General features: G+C 22.0%; 6 protein-coding genes across 6 annotated transcripts; 4 read left to right on the top strand and 2 right to left on the bottom strand. All coding sequences in view use genetic code 6, as the record gives it.

Moving 5' to 3' along the window:
* Positions 1-963: 963 nt before the first annotated feature.
* On the top strand, positions 964-3,685 carry TTHERM_00295040 (ATPase, histidine kinase-, DNA gyrase B; the record flags this gene model as incomplete). The annotated part of the gene is made up of 3 exons (XM_001013136.2): positions 964-2,227; positions 2,286-2,774; positions 2,862-3,685. The coding sequence occupies 3 exons, from the start codon at positions 964-966 to the stop codon at positions 3,683-3,685; spliced, it is 2,577 nt and encodes an 858-aa protein (XP_001013136.2).
* Positions 3,686-4,284: 599 nt separating this feature from the next.
* On the bottom strand, positions 4,285-6,165 carry TTHERM_000295039 (ATPase family AAA domain protein 3A; the record flags this gene model as incomplete). Its single annotated transcript, XM_012796900.1, has 5 exons — positions 4,285-4,946; positions 5,014-5,656; positions 5,732-5,906; positions 5,965-6,065; positions 6,121-6,165. The coding sequence occupies 5 exons, from the start codon at positions 6,163-6,165 to the stop codon at positions 4,285-4,287; spliced, it is 1,626 nt and encodes a 541-aa protein (XP_012652354.1).
* A 255-nt stretch (positions 6,166-6,420) lies between these two features.
* TTHERM_00295050 (AAA family ATPase) lies at positions 6,421-10,805 on the bottom strand (the record flags this gene model as incomplete). Its single annotated transcript, XM_001013137.2, has 16 exons — positions 6,421-6,533; positions 6,586-6,658; positions 6,717-6,853; positions 6,909-7,794; positions 8,090-8,671; positions 8,728-8,877; positions 8,937-9,026; positions 9,077-9,186; positions 9,247-9,358; positions 9,412-9,618; positions 9,675-9,872; positions 9,938-10,051; positions 10,110-10,263; positions 10,331-10,389; positions 10,450-10,568; positions 10,658-10,805. The coding sequence occupies 16 exons, from the start codon at positions 10,803-10,805 to the stop codon at positions 6,421-6,423; spliced, it is 3,252 nt and encodes a 1,083-aa protein (XP_001013137.2).
* Positions 10,806-11,342: 537 nt separating this feature from the next.
* TTHERM_000295049 (hypothetical protein) lies at positions 11,343-12,888 on the top strand. The gene is made up of 4 exons (XM_012796899.1): positions 11,343-11,660; positions 11,831-11,869; positions 12,067-12,101; positions 12,156-12,888. The coding sequence occupies exons 3-4, from the start codon at positions 12,086-12,088 to the stop codon at positions 12,566-12,568; spliced, it is 429 nt and encodes a 142-aa protein (XP_012652353.1). The 5' UTR covers positions 11,343-11,660; positions 11,831-11,869; positions 12,067-12,085; the 3' UTR covers positions 12,569-12,888.
* An 821-nt stretch (positions 12,889-13,709) lies between these two features.
* On the top strand, positions 13,710-15,116 carry TTHERM_00295070 (actin; the record flags this gene model as incomplete). Its single annotated transcript, XM_001013139.2, has 1 exon — positions 13,710-15,116. The coding sequence occupies one exon, from the start codon at positions 13,710-13,712 to the stop codon at positions 15,114-15,116; it is 1,407 nt and encodes a 468-aa protein (XP_001013139.2).
* An 821-nt stretch (positions 15,117-15,937) lies between these two features.
* On the top strand, positions 15,938-18,201 carry TTHERM_00295080 (Rieske iron-sulfur protein, ubiquinol-cytochrome C reductase iron-sulfur subunit; the record flags this gene model as incomplete). Its single annotated transcript, XM_001013140.3, has 5 exons — positions 15,938-15,992; positions 16,540-16,717; positions 16,957-17,159; positions 17,543-17,748; positions 18,034-18,201. 5 exons carry the CDS (start codon positions 15,938-15,940, stop codon positions 18,199-18,201), a joined length of 810 nt encoding a protein of 269 aa, XP_001013140.2.
* Positions 18,202-18,607: the final 406 nt, after the last annotated feature.

The following is an 18,607-nucleotide window of genomic DNA, read 5'->3' as shown; positions in this document are numbered from 1 at the left end:
GATTAAAAAAGATTTTTTTGAACATTACAATTTTTTAAAGGTCGAAATGCACAATAAATATATATTTTATAGTTTTAATTTTGTAATACAATAACTCTTTTTTATATTTTTATTAATAATTGAATATTATTTAATTAGTTTTTAAATAGATAATATCTAAAAAAAAGGAGATTTTATTGAAAATTAACAAGCTTTAAAAGAAACATTTTTTATAAAATAGTTTAAAAATAATTAATTATTTATAAATCTATCATTTAGATTTAATAAATTTTTGGAAAGAAAAAGAATTATTTTTTATTAAATATATTAAAAAAAAGGTAAATTTTTTTTAGATTTTAAATGCAATTTACATTAAAGCTTATAGATTAATGTCAATTAACGAGTATGTATAAAATATTAAATATTGTAAACATAAATATGTAAATGTAATATCAATTCCTTCTACATATTTTTGGTTGTGAAAACAAATTGCCTTTATTTTAATTATTAAAATCAATACAAATTAGAATTGAAAACTTAAAACAAAAAGTAAAAAAAAGCTTTAATAGATAATAATTAGTAAAAATGGTTAAAAACCTTAAAGAAGAAATCGTTTTTAAAAATTATTTCAACACTCGGTTTGAAAATAATAAAATTCAATAAATTTATGATAATTAGTTGATTCCTTAAAATAAGTAGAATTGCACTTTGTTTTTTATTGCTTCATTAACTATAATAATACCTTTAGTAATTTATCATTTTTTTTTTGTAGAGAATTACAAATTCGCTGTCTTCGCTCTTATTATCTGGGTGACTCTGTTTTTATTGTATTTAGGATAAATTTATGTGAAATTCTTAACTAATAAAATAGAAATAATTCTATTTTTCTAAATTTTAGTATCTGAATTGAGCTTTATTTTTGGATCAAAATGGAAATAGTAAATTGACCAGTAAAACATAAGTGATACCTAATTCTTGAACGGAATGATGACTGGTATAATAATGTTAATTAATCAATATGTTTAATCTCATACTATTTTGAAAATATTAAACAACCTTATAGTGATTATAGTATTACTTATTATAAATTCTGCTGCTTTATATATAAGAATTTCTTTACTATCTATTATCATTTCTATTTCTATTACTGTACACTTTAAGGATAAATAAAATAAATTGAAATTCTTTGATTATTTTAAAAAACACTAAGAATTAAAAGGATGGTAGAAGTTTCTTTCTGAAGAGCTTCCCTAAAGTGTATTCCTAGTAACTAAAAACTAAGAAAAATAAATATTAAATGATAAAAAATTAAATATTCAAAATGAAAGTTCAGAGACAAAAAACCTTTAAAATAATAAAAACTCAGTTTCAGATAACGAAAATGCTCATAGCAAAATATAAGATCATATTTAAACTAATAAAAAAAATGAGATTTAATTTTCTTAAATTGCTAAAGTAAATTCTATATACAACAAAAATTAAACTGAAAGATCTCAAACTTTATATAACTTTGCTTTTATGAATAACAGATGCTCTCAGTTTATTTTTGGTAATAAAGACCAATAATCTGATACTAAAGCAGACTTAATTAATGGAATAAATAATAGTAGCAAATAAACTGAGCAACATTAACAATAAATAATTAATTCTGATGAAGTTGCTTAAAATTTAAAGCAATAGTTGCAAAAGCTAATCATTTTAAGAAAAAAAGAACAAGTGTCTAGTATATAATAAGAATCTCTTCATAGTTATATTTTAAAATGTGATAACTAATCTTCATCTTTAAGAAAATTCTCAAAAAAGAAATCTCAACATATTCTATCAATAGAAAAAGAAAGAATTTCACTTGACTAACTGATAAATGAATATTTTGAAGGTCAAAGTACTAATTATTATTCATATGATAAATAAAGAGTATCCTCAAAATATAATTTAAAAAGCTAAAGGTCTTAAAATAATGATTAAAATGAAATAAATTCAGAAGATTCTTAACTCTTATGTAAGTTTAAACCTGTTTTAATTGAACATTAGGTTAATTGTTAGCATTTTCTTCCAAACAAATACTTTGATTTAAAAATTTATGAATGTAACTATAATGATAAATAATCTTTAATGATTATTATGGATGATATAAGTGAAAAAGTTATGGAAGAAAGATTAAGAGATGTTGAAAATTATAAAGAAAAGCTTTTATCTATGATAACTCATAACTTAAAAACTCCTCTAAATGGTATCATATGTATTTTAGGTAATTATTTCTTTGTAATTATTTTCTAATTTTAATTTTAATTAATTTATTCACACAGAAAGTATTGTCTTACAATAGCAGAATGCTCATATAGATTAATAAAATTTAAATGCTGTTCTTTAGAGCTCTAAATTGCTTTCCTATATGATAAATGACTTGATAGATTATAGTTGCATTATAAAAGGAAATTTATCTTTAAATCCAAAATTTTTTAGCATTTAAGAGTCAATAAATGCTTTGACACAACTATTTCAAGATTAAATGCAATATAAAAATATCAAATTAATTGTAAATATGGAAAAAAGCATACAAGATATCATAATCTTTAATGACTAATAAAGATTTATGCAAATTCTTGTTAACTTAATATCTAACTCTTTAAAATATACCTTTTAAGGAAACATTTGTTTATCATTAGAGAACTGTTAAGATTCAGAAAGTATTTAAATAATTGTATCAGATACTGGAATTGGAATGAGAGAAAGTACTGTAAAGAAGCTAAATTTATTTTCTGAAAGCATTCAAAGCGAATTTGATTACTAATCAGGTTATTTATTTATCTATAAAATTACTTTCACAATAATTAATTATAATTTTTATTTACCTAATTATTTGTTTGTTTATTAATTTATAGGCCTAGGACTTGGATTATAGCTTATTAACAATTTGATATAAAAAATTGGACCTACATAAAGTTTAAAAGTAAAGAAAAATTCACAAGATGGAGGTACAATAGTTAAATTTTCTGTTTACAAAGATATTGTAAAAAAGTAAAGTCTATATAGTGCCTAAATGATATCTTTTGACTCTAAATAATCTCCTAAGTGTAATAAGGAAACTCTTTAAATATCGTACAATATTTAAAATGAAGCAGAGGAATTTAAATCTACAGAATAAAAAGAGAATGTTAGATCTCATATAAAAAGAGAAATGAAAAAATCTTTTAGCTAATTGTCAATATTATCACTAGCAAAAAGCTAATAGTGTTCAATAGCTGAAGATAAAAATTAAATAAATTATATGAACATTTTATAAGAATAGTTATGCAATAAAAAAATAATGATTGTGGACGATACTGTTTTTAACATCCTTGCTATGAAAATTCTTTTCAAAAATATTTCTAATTTAGTCATAAATGAAGCTTATAATGGTGAGTAAGCAGTCAATTTATTTAAATCAGCTATATAATAAGAAGAATTTAAATAATCTACAAATTTATTTATTCCTGATATTATATTTATGGATATAAACATGCCAATTAAGGATGGTATTTAAGCTACTAAAGAAATTAATGAGCTTGCATTAGTTCATAAAATCCAAGTTAAAATTATTACTGTTTCAGCATTTGATTAAGAAAGTGATAGAGAAAATTTTTTAATAGCAGGATCACATTATCATATTGCAAAGCCTATAAAAATAGAATCTCTAGTAGAAGGTCTTCACTATATTGGATACTGAAGATCAATCAACTTAATTTATTTTATTTTTAAAAATCAAATATATAATTTTAACCAATTTAATAATTAAAATATTTATTTAATAAATTAATTAACTAAGAGATTGATTTTAAATTTACACAAAAGTTAAATAGTTTAAATTAAAAACCTAAGTATTAAAAATCATTTTAAAAATATTGACAAATATCAACTTTATTATATTTAAATATATTTATTTAAAAAAATTGCTTGATTTAACATAAAAATTGTAAAAATTGAATCGTTTTTTTTGTTTGTTTGTTTGATTTATGTTAATAATTTCATTAAATATTAAATAATTAAAAAATACATATTAATATTAACATAAATCATTTAATTTTCTTCAGTAGTTTAAGAATTATTAGATATTAATAGTACTAACCATTATAATTTCAGAGGTAATTAAGTTTAAGCTTGAATATGTTGAATAAGTTTTTCATTAGTATTTGATTAAATATTTTTAAGCAAAAATGTGTGTGATGTATTAGCATGCATTATTACAATATATTATATCAAATATTTATTTTCTTTGATATAGCTTTTAAAATAATAATCTTTTTTTACTATTTAATTTATAGTCGATCATTTTACCCATTAATTTTTGTTTTTATGTTCTTATAATACTTATTAGAGAACCATTTAAACAACATTTTTATCCAAAGAAGGTTCTTTTTGATAGAAAGCTGAGTTATGACAAGCAATTATAAATTTTTCTATTTCTCTAGCTGAAAATCCTTCTGTTTATTCAGCTATAGAACGTAAAAACTATTCATCAATATTATGGTCTTACTTAATAATTTTAGGTCTAAAAATCAAACTTGATGGTTTCCACCAGATATTTTTTATCTCATTTAATAGTGAAAATTTATAATCAAAGTACTTTGAAAAAAATAAGTTGAGTAACCTAAATCTTTCATCTGCAGATGGAAGAGGAAAGTATAAATAGTTATCAACTCTATCATTTAATGCTTTATCTATGATTTCAGGATAGTTAGTAGCTACTACAAACATTACATTTTTACTAGGTGTACCTGTTCTATATAAGAAAGTATTAATGCAGTTTCTAACATTCTCACTCATACTTTTATCGTCTCTGTTTCTAAAAAAGGCATCACCTTCATCAATAAATATTATTATACCTCTTGAAGATTTTTCAGCCCAGTCAAAAACTTTATTTATTGCCTCTACAGCATTTTCTTTCAATGGAGCTATATCACTACCAGCCATAATTGCATAATCCATATCTTTTTAATTAAAAAGAATATTTATAAAAAAATTATTTTAATTATTATTTATTTATTTGTTTTTTACTTGATGAATATGCCAGTTTTTTTGCAAAAAGAGTTTTTCCTGTTCCAGGTGGACCATAAATAAGCATATTTCTAAGTGGAGCCAGATTTCTCTTTTTGTTCAAAATTGAATATGAAATAGATTGTAATTAGCCTTCAAGGTGTTAAGGCAACACAATATTAGAAAATATGTTATCTTACAAACTTTTATTTGATTTGAAAGAATTTATAAACCTTAAAGATTGACCAGATATTAAATTTTTTGTAGTTGGTCTTGATGTTTCTCTAACTAATGAAGGCTATACTAATCTCATTTCTAAAAATTTAGAGGCTAAGTTTATACTTGATTTAGATAAATAGAAAGCTAAGGATATCAAACCTGTATATATACCAATAGTGATAGCAAATCCTTTGTTTTTTTATATGTATTCAATACCATGAGCGAAGTTATCAAATGTAATTGCTGCAAGCTCTTTTAGAGTTTATCTTCTTTCCTCTTCTTTTTTGATAATTTCTTTAACCTTCAGATCAAAATTTTATCTATAAGCTTAGGATTTAGCTTTTGCCAAAAGCTCAGCCTTCTTTTCTTCAAGCTTTAGCTATTCTTTCATTTACTTCTCCATTGACTATAATTTTATCTCCTCTTATCTCCTTATTGATTCTTCCTTAAAATTATAAGAATAGAATTCATTAATAAATAGTAAAATCATAAAAATTATCAATTTTAATATTTATTTTACAGTTGTCCTATTAATTTCTTCCTATCTCTTTTACTTTTCAACTAGCTATTCTGTAAATCTCTTTCTTTCCAATTTATCTCTGTATTCTTCCAAATTTTTTTTTTACTCTTTCTCATGAGTACTTGTTCTCCTAGCTTCTTCCTGTCTTATTTTAATTGTTTCGCCCTTTTCCCTCCTTTATAAATTACATTAATTTTATGAAATAATTCGTTTAAATTGAATAAATAGAATACTCTAATTCAGCTTATCTTTAAAATGCTAACGCTCTCTCCTACTCAATTATACCTTGGTAAATAAGCTTAGCATTAGGACTTTTTTATATTTCTCTAATTGCCTAAAATAAAATATAATTTATAAAACTAATTTATTTTAGTATTTATACTAATTACTTCAGCAGCCCTTTCAAGACTATTAGGATCTAGGTTTAATGACATTAAAAAATAACTAAAGATTTTAATTTAAAAATATTAATTAATACACAATTATTAATTTATAATTTTTTGAATCTTCGCGTTTAACAGAAATTAAACAATAATTCTGATTATTCTGGAATATACTAAATAGATAGATATATACTAAATAACATAAACCACAAATATTTAATTCAAATGAATAATATTTAAAAGTAGATTTTTTTTAATTTTAAGAATTAATACAAAAGTAAGTAACTATGAATAAAATATAATAAATCAAATTTATGATTATTATATACTTTTAACTATATCCTCAAATATTTTAACTCTCAACTCTCTGCTTACATTGTTGATTTTGTTATGTTCGCTCATATACTAAAAGAATTGATCTTTGGAAAAAAAAAAAAAATTAAAAATAAACTTTTAAAATGTTAAATTTACTTGGAATGATGTTAAACACCATTATGATTTCTTTCAAAGATTGTATGATAAAAGTATATTCTTTTGATTGCACCTGATTAATAGTTAGATAATTATTTTAAAACTAAAGGTAAAAAGTAATTATTAGATACATTAAATCCTGAGTAAAGGAGAAGGATAGCAATATAGGCAAATTCTGTAAGCTTAAAATTATCAAATTAAGACTACTCACTGCTTGCTTCTAAATTAAAAGCTTCTACTACATCATTTATTTTATCAAGTAAAGTTTCTGTTTGAATAAATATAAATAAATTCACTATTAAAAAATCAATAAAAATTTTTACTCTTTTTATCATTTTAAATAGCATTTAGCAAATTTAAATAATCAAATTATACTAATTAGTACTTTTTCAATAATTCTAACTTTCTAATATATTAGGATTATCTACTATCATTGTCTGGTAGTTATAAAGGATTTTAACTTTCTTTCAAATAATCTATATTTCTTTGTAAAGCTCTAAAAAGAAATAGACAAGATTGATCAAAAGGATTTTATGGTAAAGATTCTGAATAGGGAATATTATTAAGATTAACGATAGGTCTATTTTACAATTAAAATAGAACGTATAAATTAGGGAAATACTGAGATAATAGGGAGGCTATATCATCATTAAACTCTTAAAAATCGCTAAATAATCTAAAATTTGATATTTCTTCATATTTATTTGGTAAGCTGTAATTATGTTTTTCATATTCTATAAATTTAGCAATAAAACCACTTACTTCGTTTTAGTTAGATTTTAGATATTCTTTTAATTACTGAAGTCCAGAATTAAAGTTAAAATATATTAAATACAAATCATCTTTTAAATTATTATTTAAACACAAAGTAAATGCGATATCAAGCAGTTGATATTCGATGAGCAGCTATAAAATTTTATCTTTAACTTAGTACTTATTCATAGAAACGGTTTCCTTAATACAAAAATCGCAGATGTTTTAAAGCTAAGTTTCCAACTAATATCCTAATGTATTCTGAGATGCATTCAAAAGTCTTAGAGATTTTTCTATAAAAATTATTGCTTAATTTACTAGAATATTCTCAATACCACCAGCATTTTATTCTTAATTAATATCTTCCATAATTCCTTATTCTTATATTAATTCAAGTCTGTTTAATTCTAATTATTAGCGATCTTCTAGTATGACATTAATAGACTTGTTCCAAATCTATTTCAAAAAGAAATAAAATTAATAAATTTACTTATTATTTCATCATTTTATTTTTACAAATTTTATATAAATTTTTAATTTATTTATCTTAAATGAAAAAATTTAAAAAAATTAACTAAATTTTTTTATAAAAATTATAACAAACAATTTCCTTTAGATGTTAAAGGATATTTGGATAGTTAATTCATTTATTTATGAAATTTAAACAAAGTATAAAAATATTTTAACAACCTACTTAATTATAATTTTTTTACAAAAATTAAATAAAGATTAATTAATAAAAAATGTTTACCTCATAGTAGGCCTTGATATCATCCTAATAAGAGTTTGATTTTAAAATAGAATTAATCAAAATATCATTTAAAATTGTAAAAATGAACTCAATATTATCAAGATTAATGTATAATCTGTCAATAGACTTTTGTTAATCGTCGTCTTAAATAATCTTATTAGTTAAAGCAGCTTCAAAAATCTCTTCAAAGAATTCAAGTCTAAAATTTCCTGAAATTTAGAGTTAACGAATTTGCAAAGCGATGGATGCTTTGACTATGGAATCAATGCATGCATTTATAATTCTAGGAAACTAATTTAATGATCTTAAATCTGAATTTTCAACAAATTATTTAAAATGATAAATCTTTTGAAGTTTTTTATTAATTTCATAGAGAATAATATCATTATCAATACTAAACATCTCTTCTTAGTTAAATTTTTAATTTGATTTTCTTCTATCGTTCTCTTTACAGCTTACTGCTAATACAATATTACGTGTCTTTTCCTTTTTCATCTCTTAAATAATTAAATACAAAGTCTACAACACTGTATTCGGATTTGTTTTCTTCAGGTAGACATTGAGTTATTTTATTTTCTCTTCCTATTTTTAATTTTTTAAATCTTTAATTTTGAAGCAATATGTTTGTTTAAACTTACAATTTTTATATTTTGTTGAAAAATACTAAGCAAGTTGAAAAAGTTATCAGGATTGCATCCAGCAGGCACTATGTAATTATTTTATTCTTATATTCTTTTTTCTTCCAAGATTTCGTTTTTCAAATTGTAAATATCAGCCTCATCAGTGTTCTATTTAAATTCCAAAATAAAACAATTAATATAAATTATAAATAAATATATTTTTATACCATTATCTAATTGATTTCTTTAAGTCCTTCATTTGAACTAATTAAATATATGCCAATAGTATTAAGACCTTTAGATATTCCTCCTATTCCCTTTTTAAAAAGTATTTTTACATAAATTTATTTTATGTGAAATTATTTACATTTATTTGATCATCAACATATAGTTAATCATGGATCAATTCTTATCCTTTTCTGACCAATGATCCAAATTGCTAGGTTTCTTAACTGAAGGCTACGTAATAAAGCAAATCTATTTTAAATTATTTTGAATGAAATTTTTTGATTTATTTTTATAAAAAGCCATTATTACTTAATTTTTTAGAAGGATCATACAATTTACCATTAAAAGCTTACAAATTTTATGAATTAAACTCCTTCAAAATTGTAGAAGTAGTCTCAGTTCCTTAGTTTTTTAGTTTTATCTATTTTTAAGCAAATTTAAGATAAATATTATAAAAATTTAGCGTTTTTATACTTCATACAACACAAGCACTTGCTCACTGTTAAGAAATTGTAAAGAAGTTAAGCAATTAACAGTTAGCTCATCTTCTACATATTAAAACTGCAAATCAATTAAAGAGAATTTGTTTTTATCTAATTGCTATTGTTGCTATTATGTTAAAGTTTGGCTAAATTTTTCATGATTTATTATAATGTCATTTATAGCACCAGAGTATATTTCCTATATAAGCAATAAAATAAATTAAATGCATTCTGTTAATAATTAAAATTTAATACTTTCTGATTCTGAATTCTCATCTCTCCTTAAAAGTAATCAAGGTTCAGACTACTAAAGGATATTCTTCCATTAAAAAAGTAGCACATTTCTAGGAAGCACCCAGTATGCAATCTCTATGAATAAATACACCTTACTTTAGCATTTTCATCAGTCTATTGGGAACCAATACTAATAAAAGATTTTATTTTCCCAAATAACTTTTTTATAATTAAAGAGCAATTTTTAAAACCTAATATCTTAAAATATTTATAAATGAACTTACTGTTTGATTTGGATGAGAGATTTTCTTGCTGGTGAGAGTTAAGGATTGCTTGCAAACTTGAACAAAATATATATTCCCATAATTAGTTATCAAAAACACTACATAAAGTGATAACTATTATAATAAAAATAGAATTAAAATTATTTAAGGACTTTAAAGCTATATTTTTTACAATCTGAAGTACTTCACCAACTTAAACAATGCGTTCATCTGATTTATTTTCAACTATGGTGAATCTTTAAGTTGAATAATTTTTATTGAAAAGTGGGTATAAGTAGCACTACTTATCATCAAATATCAAAGCATAATTCTATCTTTTGTTATCCCTATTTATCAAATTTGTTGATTATTGTCCTTAAAAATCATAAATTAACTAAAGAAATAACCATTTACATTTATATTATCTTTATATGCTCTGGGTCCTTTATGTTTGAAACTTTGAATTCGCAATTCTATTAGAAAGAAGAATCATTAAATATCAATTTATATTTAATGAAATTAAATTTTTGTACTGGTAAATTAGGAATATTTTCTTCTAAGTATTCAAAAAATGAGATTGTGTTACTGTCATTTTAAATTACCCAAAATAATTTAGAATTCTAATCAAAACCAACTTTCATAAATGAATCCCCTTTTTTAAATTAAGCAAGTATTAAAATCTTTATTAAGATTATACTTAAAAAATTGCGATAATTATCAAATAATTAACTAACTATTTACTTGGTGCCATATTTTTAAAGATATTAATGCACATCTATTAAGCATCAAATATATTCTTTTAATGGGTCATCAAGTTTCTTATACTATTTTGGTCTAGCTTATTTTTTAAGTTGTAATTCGAATTATAGCTTCTATTTGTTAAATCCATTTCAAAATATTTTAGATATTATTAAAAACTTATGAATATTTTTTTTATAATATATGTATCTAAAAATATATCAATTTTGAATTTTATTTATTGCTTTATAAATTTAAATTATGTTGCTAAATCAATTTTGTTATTAATTAAATATCTTAATAATTATTAACTATTATTTTATTACTACGAGTAAATATATCCTTTAATTTGTATATATTTTATAACTCTACCAAGCTATATAACTTGATTTTAGCTACTCCTCCACATTTTAATCAATCTTAAAAATTATAAAATTAGATAAATCATGCTCTGTTTAAGTAAAAAATAATTTTTTTGTTTAACTCATAATAACACTGACATTTACATGAAACATATACATAAAATTTTTAAAAAAAGTAGACTTAAAATTAAAAAATTAAAATTTTTGAGTGAAAGTAACTAGATCTTTCTTTTTATTTACAAAATCCTACTTAGCTTTTAAACAGTTTAGTTCACCTATTTGGTCTTTTAATTACCATAAATCTTCTATTATGAAGTAATAAAATTAAATTTTAATAGAATAAAAAATGTAGAAATATTGATTGACAATCATATAATAAAATGAATTTTTTAAGTAAGCGACTATTTAGATTAAATAAATCTATACTGAATACATTCAAACATTGAAAATAACAGATAGATTTACATAAGCATAAATTAATAAATTTAAAAGTTTGAAATATTAGGGAGAATGATTGATTGATTGATTGTTAAGATATTATTTATATTGTTAGAAATTGATAAATAGTAATTATTATTAAAATATTTTAGGCTCAAAATTTATTAAAACTTGAATCACTCATCATCAGATTCACTCTCTGCTGAGTACTATTTTAATAATTTAACTTATTTTTTACTATTTTTATCTTAAGAACCTTTCTTTATTTTTTTTGTCTTTTCAGGTTCAGTAGCAGCTGATTTCTTTTTCTAAATTATTAATTTATTAAAAAATCAATATATTTTCAAACAAAATTCTAATTTTACCTTATAAACAGGTTCTTCATCAGAAGAGGAGCTACAACTACTGAATAAATGTTCATATTTATTTTATTTTTTAGTTTATTTTTTAGTAGAAACAACCTTTTTGGCTTTCTTTTGTTTCTTTGACTTTTCTTCATCAGAAGATGATTAATCACTTGTATTTTCAGTGTCTTCATTCTAATTATAAAATATTAATATTAAAGCTCAATTTACAAAAGGGATTAAAATTATACTTTTATAATTCCAACAGTTTTCACAGCATTATTGTAATGGTTCTCCCACCAGGTATCATTCCATTCAAACTTCTTTTTATTTTCATCAACACCAAGCTATTTTAAGATAAAAATATTAGAATAAAAATCTGCTAACATCAAAATGATAGATAGGTATAAGTCTCTTAAAAATACTAGAAAGTATTTTCAGAGTTTTTAATAAAATTTAAAAATCTTACTCCAAGACCTTCTTCTCTCTTTTTGATCTAGATGCATTCAGTTTAACCTTATTGTTCTTTACCAAGACCGTTTCCTCTTTAAATAAATGAATAATAAAATTATTAAATTTCTATCTCGTTATAAACTAATATAATGATTATACTTCCATCCCATCTTTTAAAGCATCTTTAAACCGAAATCGCATTCAAATTTTTTGTTAGAAACACCAGTTCCTTTTTTATAGATATAATTTATAATTTCAAATACTCTGTAAAGATTATAATGCATACCTTCTAATATTCTATCTCTGAATTTCTTTGACATTTTTATGTTATATTATGAGGTATTTCAAGGATAAATATACTTTTGATTTATTTATTTTTTAGCTAGATGAGAGAGCTATTGATTAAAAACTTTTCTTATTAATTATTTTTTAATTCAAACAAGCTTAGGATTCTTTATAAAGAATGGTAAATCTATAACAAATATAAAAAAGAAGATCAAAGTTAATTAAATTAAGGTGAATAAATGAATTTCATTCTATAAATTAATTAATCTATTTGATTAATCTAACAATTATGTCTTAATAATACAAAATAATTTATTTTTAAATTTCTACTTTTGTATTTTTGATTTTTCACCTAAAAAAAATAAATTATAAATTAAATAAATATATCTTTGTTAAAAACTTATAAATATTCTTATAAATTTTACTAACATAATACTTATTAATAATTCTTCCTCTTTTTATTTTTATTAATTTTATATTAGCAATTAAATTAAATAAAACCAACTTATTTTTGAGCTAGCAAAACGCTTTTTCAGTCAATGCTTTAAAATTTTATTTGCAAATTATTTTATAAAATTTTATTTATTTTTATTAGAATATTTATTTATTGAGCTTTAATAAATTTTTATCAGATTTTATATTTGATAAAGTAATGATATACTTACAATTTTATATATTCCTTATTCAAAGATATTTATTTATTACTATTTTTAAAAATCATTTTATAAATATTTTTTAGATTATATTTTTTCTATATTTATTTTTTTAATTGTAATTATTCTTATACTGGTCTTTTATTTTATTTGAAGCTAATTTAATACTTAAAAAAAAATTCTTCTTATTTTAAGATTTAAATGTGTTTATTTTTTATTCAATTTGGTATAATTAGTTTTAATTTCATTTTTTATGTATTAAGTTTAAAAAATATTTTCTTTTTGTTTTTTAATTAATAATAAAATATTATTTTAATTTTAATTTAAAGTTGTATGTCATTTTAATTTTATTATTGCATTAATATATATATTATTATATTATTTTTATTGAATAAATCTATAAATAAATTTATATTTATGATCAGATTTTAATTTCAATGATAATAGCATTCAAACATTTAAATCAATAAAACAAAAAATTAAAGTTATAAATAAAAAAATTCTTTTTCATTATAAGTGAATGGATAAATTTAGGATTAGGTCAAACGATAAAAGCGGAATCATATTTGATATAGGTATAGCTTATACGAAGATAGGCTTTACTGGCGATAATGGACCTATAAGAATAATAAGAACTCCTAGTGAGTTATTTTCAGAATTCAAAGACAAAATTCCAATATTAAAAAATAAGAAATAGCCTTAAGACTTCATTTAGGCTTTTGAAGAAGGTGAATAAAGACTTAATGAATCTTAGATAGAAGGAAATAATTAATTACCACTTTAAAAATCAGAAACATAGCAAATATACGAACAAGAAACATTTATAGCAAACAGTTTATAAAATATATAAAATCTAAATGAGAAAATAGATATATTCCTGAATCATTTATTTTATTATGAACTTTTATAAAAGTTAACTAACAAAATTATTTACATATGCAAAAACCATTTAATTCCTCATGAATTTTATGATAAATTAGGGACAATCCTCTTTAATAAATATGAAATAACAAAAATTTAGTTTGTTTTAAACAACAGCTTACCTCTCTACATAACTGGATAACTATCAGGGTTGGTAGTTGAATGTGGATATTATGACACTTAAATTACTCCCATTTATGAAGGATATCCTTTAATGAATTGCCTAATAACTTCAAAGTGCGGAGGTTATCTCATAAATAAATTTTTAAAGAATTATTTGCTCAAAGATAACTCAAATATCAATTTCTAAAACATAGATTTTTTACAGTTAGAGGATATTAAATTTAAATATTGCAAACTTTTACTTAAAAATCAAGAAGATTAATATAGCATCAATGAAGAAATGATACAAAAGGCTAAGCAAACCTTAATTCCAACTAGTTTGATTGCAAGCTAGATAGAATAGTAGACTTAGCTTGAAAAATCATAAAAATCAAATTAAATTCACTAACAAAAAATTTAACTAAGTTATTACACATCTACTAAATCATTAAGTTAAGGTTTATTTGGAAATGTAGATTCTGATGAACCAAATATAGCTTATTCTATTTTATAAGCCCTCTAAAAATGTGACCCTTCAGTAGCCATTAAAGTAAGTAAAAATATAATAATATCAGGAGGTGTAGCATCTACAAGAGGATTTTATGAAAGATTAAGATAAGAAATATTATTTCAGATAGAAAACAACCCCTAAGTATAAGATTTAAAATATTTAAAGAAGTATTTATCGTTTACAAGAATAAATTATCCACCAAATACCTTACCTTGGATAGGAGCTTCTATTATAAACCAACTAAATCCAAATGAAAAATACTGCATAACAGTTGAAAAATTTAGATAAAATAGCTCACAGATACCAGATATATTTGGTAACGATTATGTTTATATGCTCAACTAAAATTCAAAAGATTAGGAGCAAGGCAATGAAGCAGATGATATTATTTGATAAAAACTTGCAAAAATCATTAATAAGTTTCATTTTAATTTAAATGAGTTTGTTAAAATACTATTTTAATTTATTATTTATTTGTTTTTGTTTAAATTAAAAGTCGTTTAAAAATTTTATAAATTTGTTAACTTCTTTCTCATTAATTTACCAAAATTATAAATAAAACACAATTTTTAAAGATTTTTTTTTTCATTCAATTTTATTTAAAATATTAAAAAAAACATTTTTAATTAAAAATATGGTTGCTATTTGTACTATTTTAGTGTTTTAGACACGCTTTTTAAAAGTTAAAATTAATTTTAAATTTGTAAGTGAATGATATAATCTTCCATTTTATAATAAGTAAGATATGGTTGATCAAAATATTGTTTAAATTCAGAAGATAGATAGATAGATAGCTAAATAGATACATATTAAGAGTAAAATCAAGAAAAAGGAAAAGTCGAAAAAAGAAATCAAATTAATATCTTTTTGACTTTTCTAAGAAAGAATATTCATTTTCAATAAATATATAAATAAATAATTTAATTAATTAATTATGGCGATTGTGAATCTTATGTATTTCTTTATTAAAACTCATACAAACAACTAAGAGTATAATATTTAATATTAAAGAAAAAGAAGGTATATGCAACTATTCGAGTTGAAAATTCTTAATTGAAAAGGATTGTGTACATTAATTAAATCAAATACATACAAAAAATAAAAATAAAAGGAATACTTGTTAATTAAGACAAGAGAAAAAACAAAAAAAAGTGAAATAAAAAAATTAATTAAAAAATTTGTATAAATTTTCATAAGAGCATTTAAAGAAGAAAATGTTTTCCAAAACCCTTGCTCACGTTACCCGTAGCTGCAACAAACTCAACCAAGGTACAATTCTTGATTTTTCAAAAGTACAAAGAGCGATTAAAGGAAAAAGAAAAACAAGAGTATTTAGTAGAATCGAAAGCGTAGCTGAGCTGCATTTTTTAGGAAGTTTAGGATATGAGAATAAGATAATTAAAAAGCCAAATGGAAATTAAGAAATTGATTAAGTTTCCTTTAAACGCTTATCTCTTAAGATTCTACAAATAGGAATACTCATTAAATGAATTAGCTTGTATTAAACATTGAGAGTATCTTGCAGTAGCAAATTATGTGCATAAAAAAGGAGTGATATATCTAAATAAGTGCTTTTTGGAACATATGTTCATTTTTCTTCCTTAAAAAATACATCTTTAGATATATTCTTTGCTTTTTGATTGTATTTAATCAAAAAATAGCTTTTATTTATTTTATATGCATGCAAACACATACATCGAAAAGAAGAAGAAAAAAGAAATAAGAAAACTCTTTGATACTCTTAACTAATTCACAAATAGATTTAAATTACCTTCCAATTTTATAATGAAATACTGAAATTTTTCTATTAATATAGTTTAAGCTTACAACTTCGGTGTTTTGAGTGAATACAATCAAAGATTAAGCAAAAAGCTCCACAAGGGTCACTTGGTCGAAGATAAGCCCACATTCTTCGTTACCTCATCTAGACCTGGTAACTTTGGTGATCACATTGATTTCAAGGTTAACATTGATAACTGGTTTGATGAAAATAGGTACAATTTTTAAACAAGAAATGAATTTATCTTCTCAAGAAATTTAAAAGCCATTCATAGCTTTCAATGCTAAAAAAAAACAAAGAAATTAAGCTTAAAAAGCAATCTTTGAAATATTTTCTGGAATTGAGATATTTCTAATCTAAATAATTAGCTTGAAATATAAAAAATGAAAAGAGCGAAAATCAATTTTTAGCAAATCAAATATCAAATATAGAAACATTTTTTAACTTTTATAGAGTCCACAATGAACACGAAACTGATATCAGAAGAACCTAGATTTACACTTTGAATGCTATCTATTATGGTGGTTTACTTTCTTTTGCTAGACTTTATGCCATGGGTGTCATCGGTCGTCTTAACGGTTGGAAGAGATACGAAAGAGATACTTACTCTGAAGTTGATATTGGTGCTCTCCCTCCTGGTGAAGTCATGCAAATGGGTAAACGCCTTACACATTTTTCTTTCTAATATGAAAAAGATACGAAAAGATATTTTCTTAAAGTTTATATAAAATAGCTATTGCATTAGATTAAAAAATAAAAAGGATAAAATAACTAGCTTTTTGAAAAATTGTGTTGTCAATTAATAAGTCATAATGTATTAAGATTTTCAATCAAAATAAACAGAAAATAAATTGAAAAATCTTTATATTTATTTAAATCTTTCTTAAAATCATTTCAAAAGAGAATAATTTCAAACTGAAAAAAATTTATAATCAATGATTAAGAAATATTTTAAATTTTAGAAAAAACAAAATATTCTAAATAAATAGTTTTTGATTCTAACTCACTAACTTATTTAACAAATTTTAATATAAAATAGTCTGGAATGGTACTCCCATTTTCATTAGAAGACTTACTAGTAATGAAGTTAAGGAAGAAAATGAATTACCTTCTAACACTCTTTTGGATAAGGATAAAGAAGTTATTCTTTCTGATGCTGGTAACACTAAGGTTATCGTCGTCTCTGCTGTCTGCACTCACTTGGGTTGCATTCCTATTCCTTATCTTGGTGCTTATAAGGGTTATGTAAGTTTAAATCCATAATATAAATTATTAACTTTTTAAAATTAAAATATCATCATAAAATTCATGAAAAAATCTGTCAAAATCAGATAGATATTGAATATTTAAATTAAATTTAATTTAAGGGTAAAAATTGATTAATAAAATTCCATTTATTTGATATAAAAAATAAAAATCCCAATAGCGAACAATTTGATATTAGTAAAAATGTTAATCCAGCATACATACTAACCTAAATTATAATAACTTTATTAAAAAAATATTAAAAAAATATTTAAATTTAAATAGGTCTGCATTTGCCACGGTTCAGTCTACGATAAATTTGCTAGAGTTAGATAAGGTCCTGCTTTGCTCAACCTTCCCGCCATTAACAACTCCATTCACGATGAAGGTACTTTGGTCTGTATGGAACAACTTAAGTTCCCCCACGAACCTTCTCAAAGATTCTGGGCTTGATCCTAAAAATTAAAAATAAATATTTTATTAATAGGCATTTTAAGAAGCCTCTAAATTTATATATTTCGTACATTGCCTGTTTTCTATTTTAAGTAAAAAACATTTTAATTTTTGCTTCAAAATGATTGGCAATTAAAAAATCAACAGTTAAAAAATCTTCTGATTACAAAATAAATTTTCACTTTAACTATTTATTTATTTCGTTTTATAAGATATAACAAGTGATTTTAATTAAAATATATTTAAATGATGGAATAAATTAATTAAGTGAAATTTAAAAAGAAAGTAAAGATTAATATATTCAAAATATAAAAACAAAGATAATATAAAATATGTAGCACAATTTAATGAATGAGTTAGTTATATATATAACAGCTATTTATATCAATTTAATACATTTTACATA

The sequence above is a fragment of the Tetrahymena thermophila genome (genome assembly GCF_000189635.1).
Source record: "Tetrahymena thermophila SB210 genomic scaffold scf_8254688, whole genome shotgun sequence".
Lineage (NCBI taxonomy): Eukaryota > Ciliophora > Oligohymenophorea > Hymenostomatida > Tetrahymenidae > Tetrahymena > Tetrahymena thermophila.
Note: the sequence above shows the minus strand (reverse complement) of the source record. Positions and strands in the feature narration are given on the sequence as shown.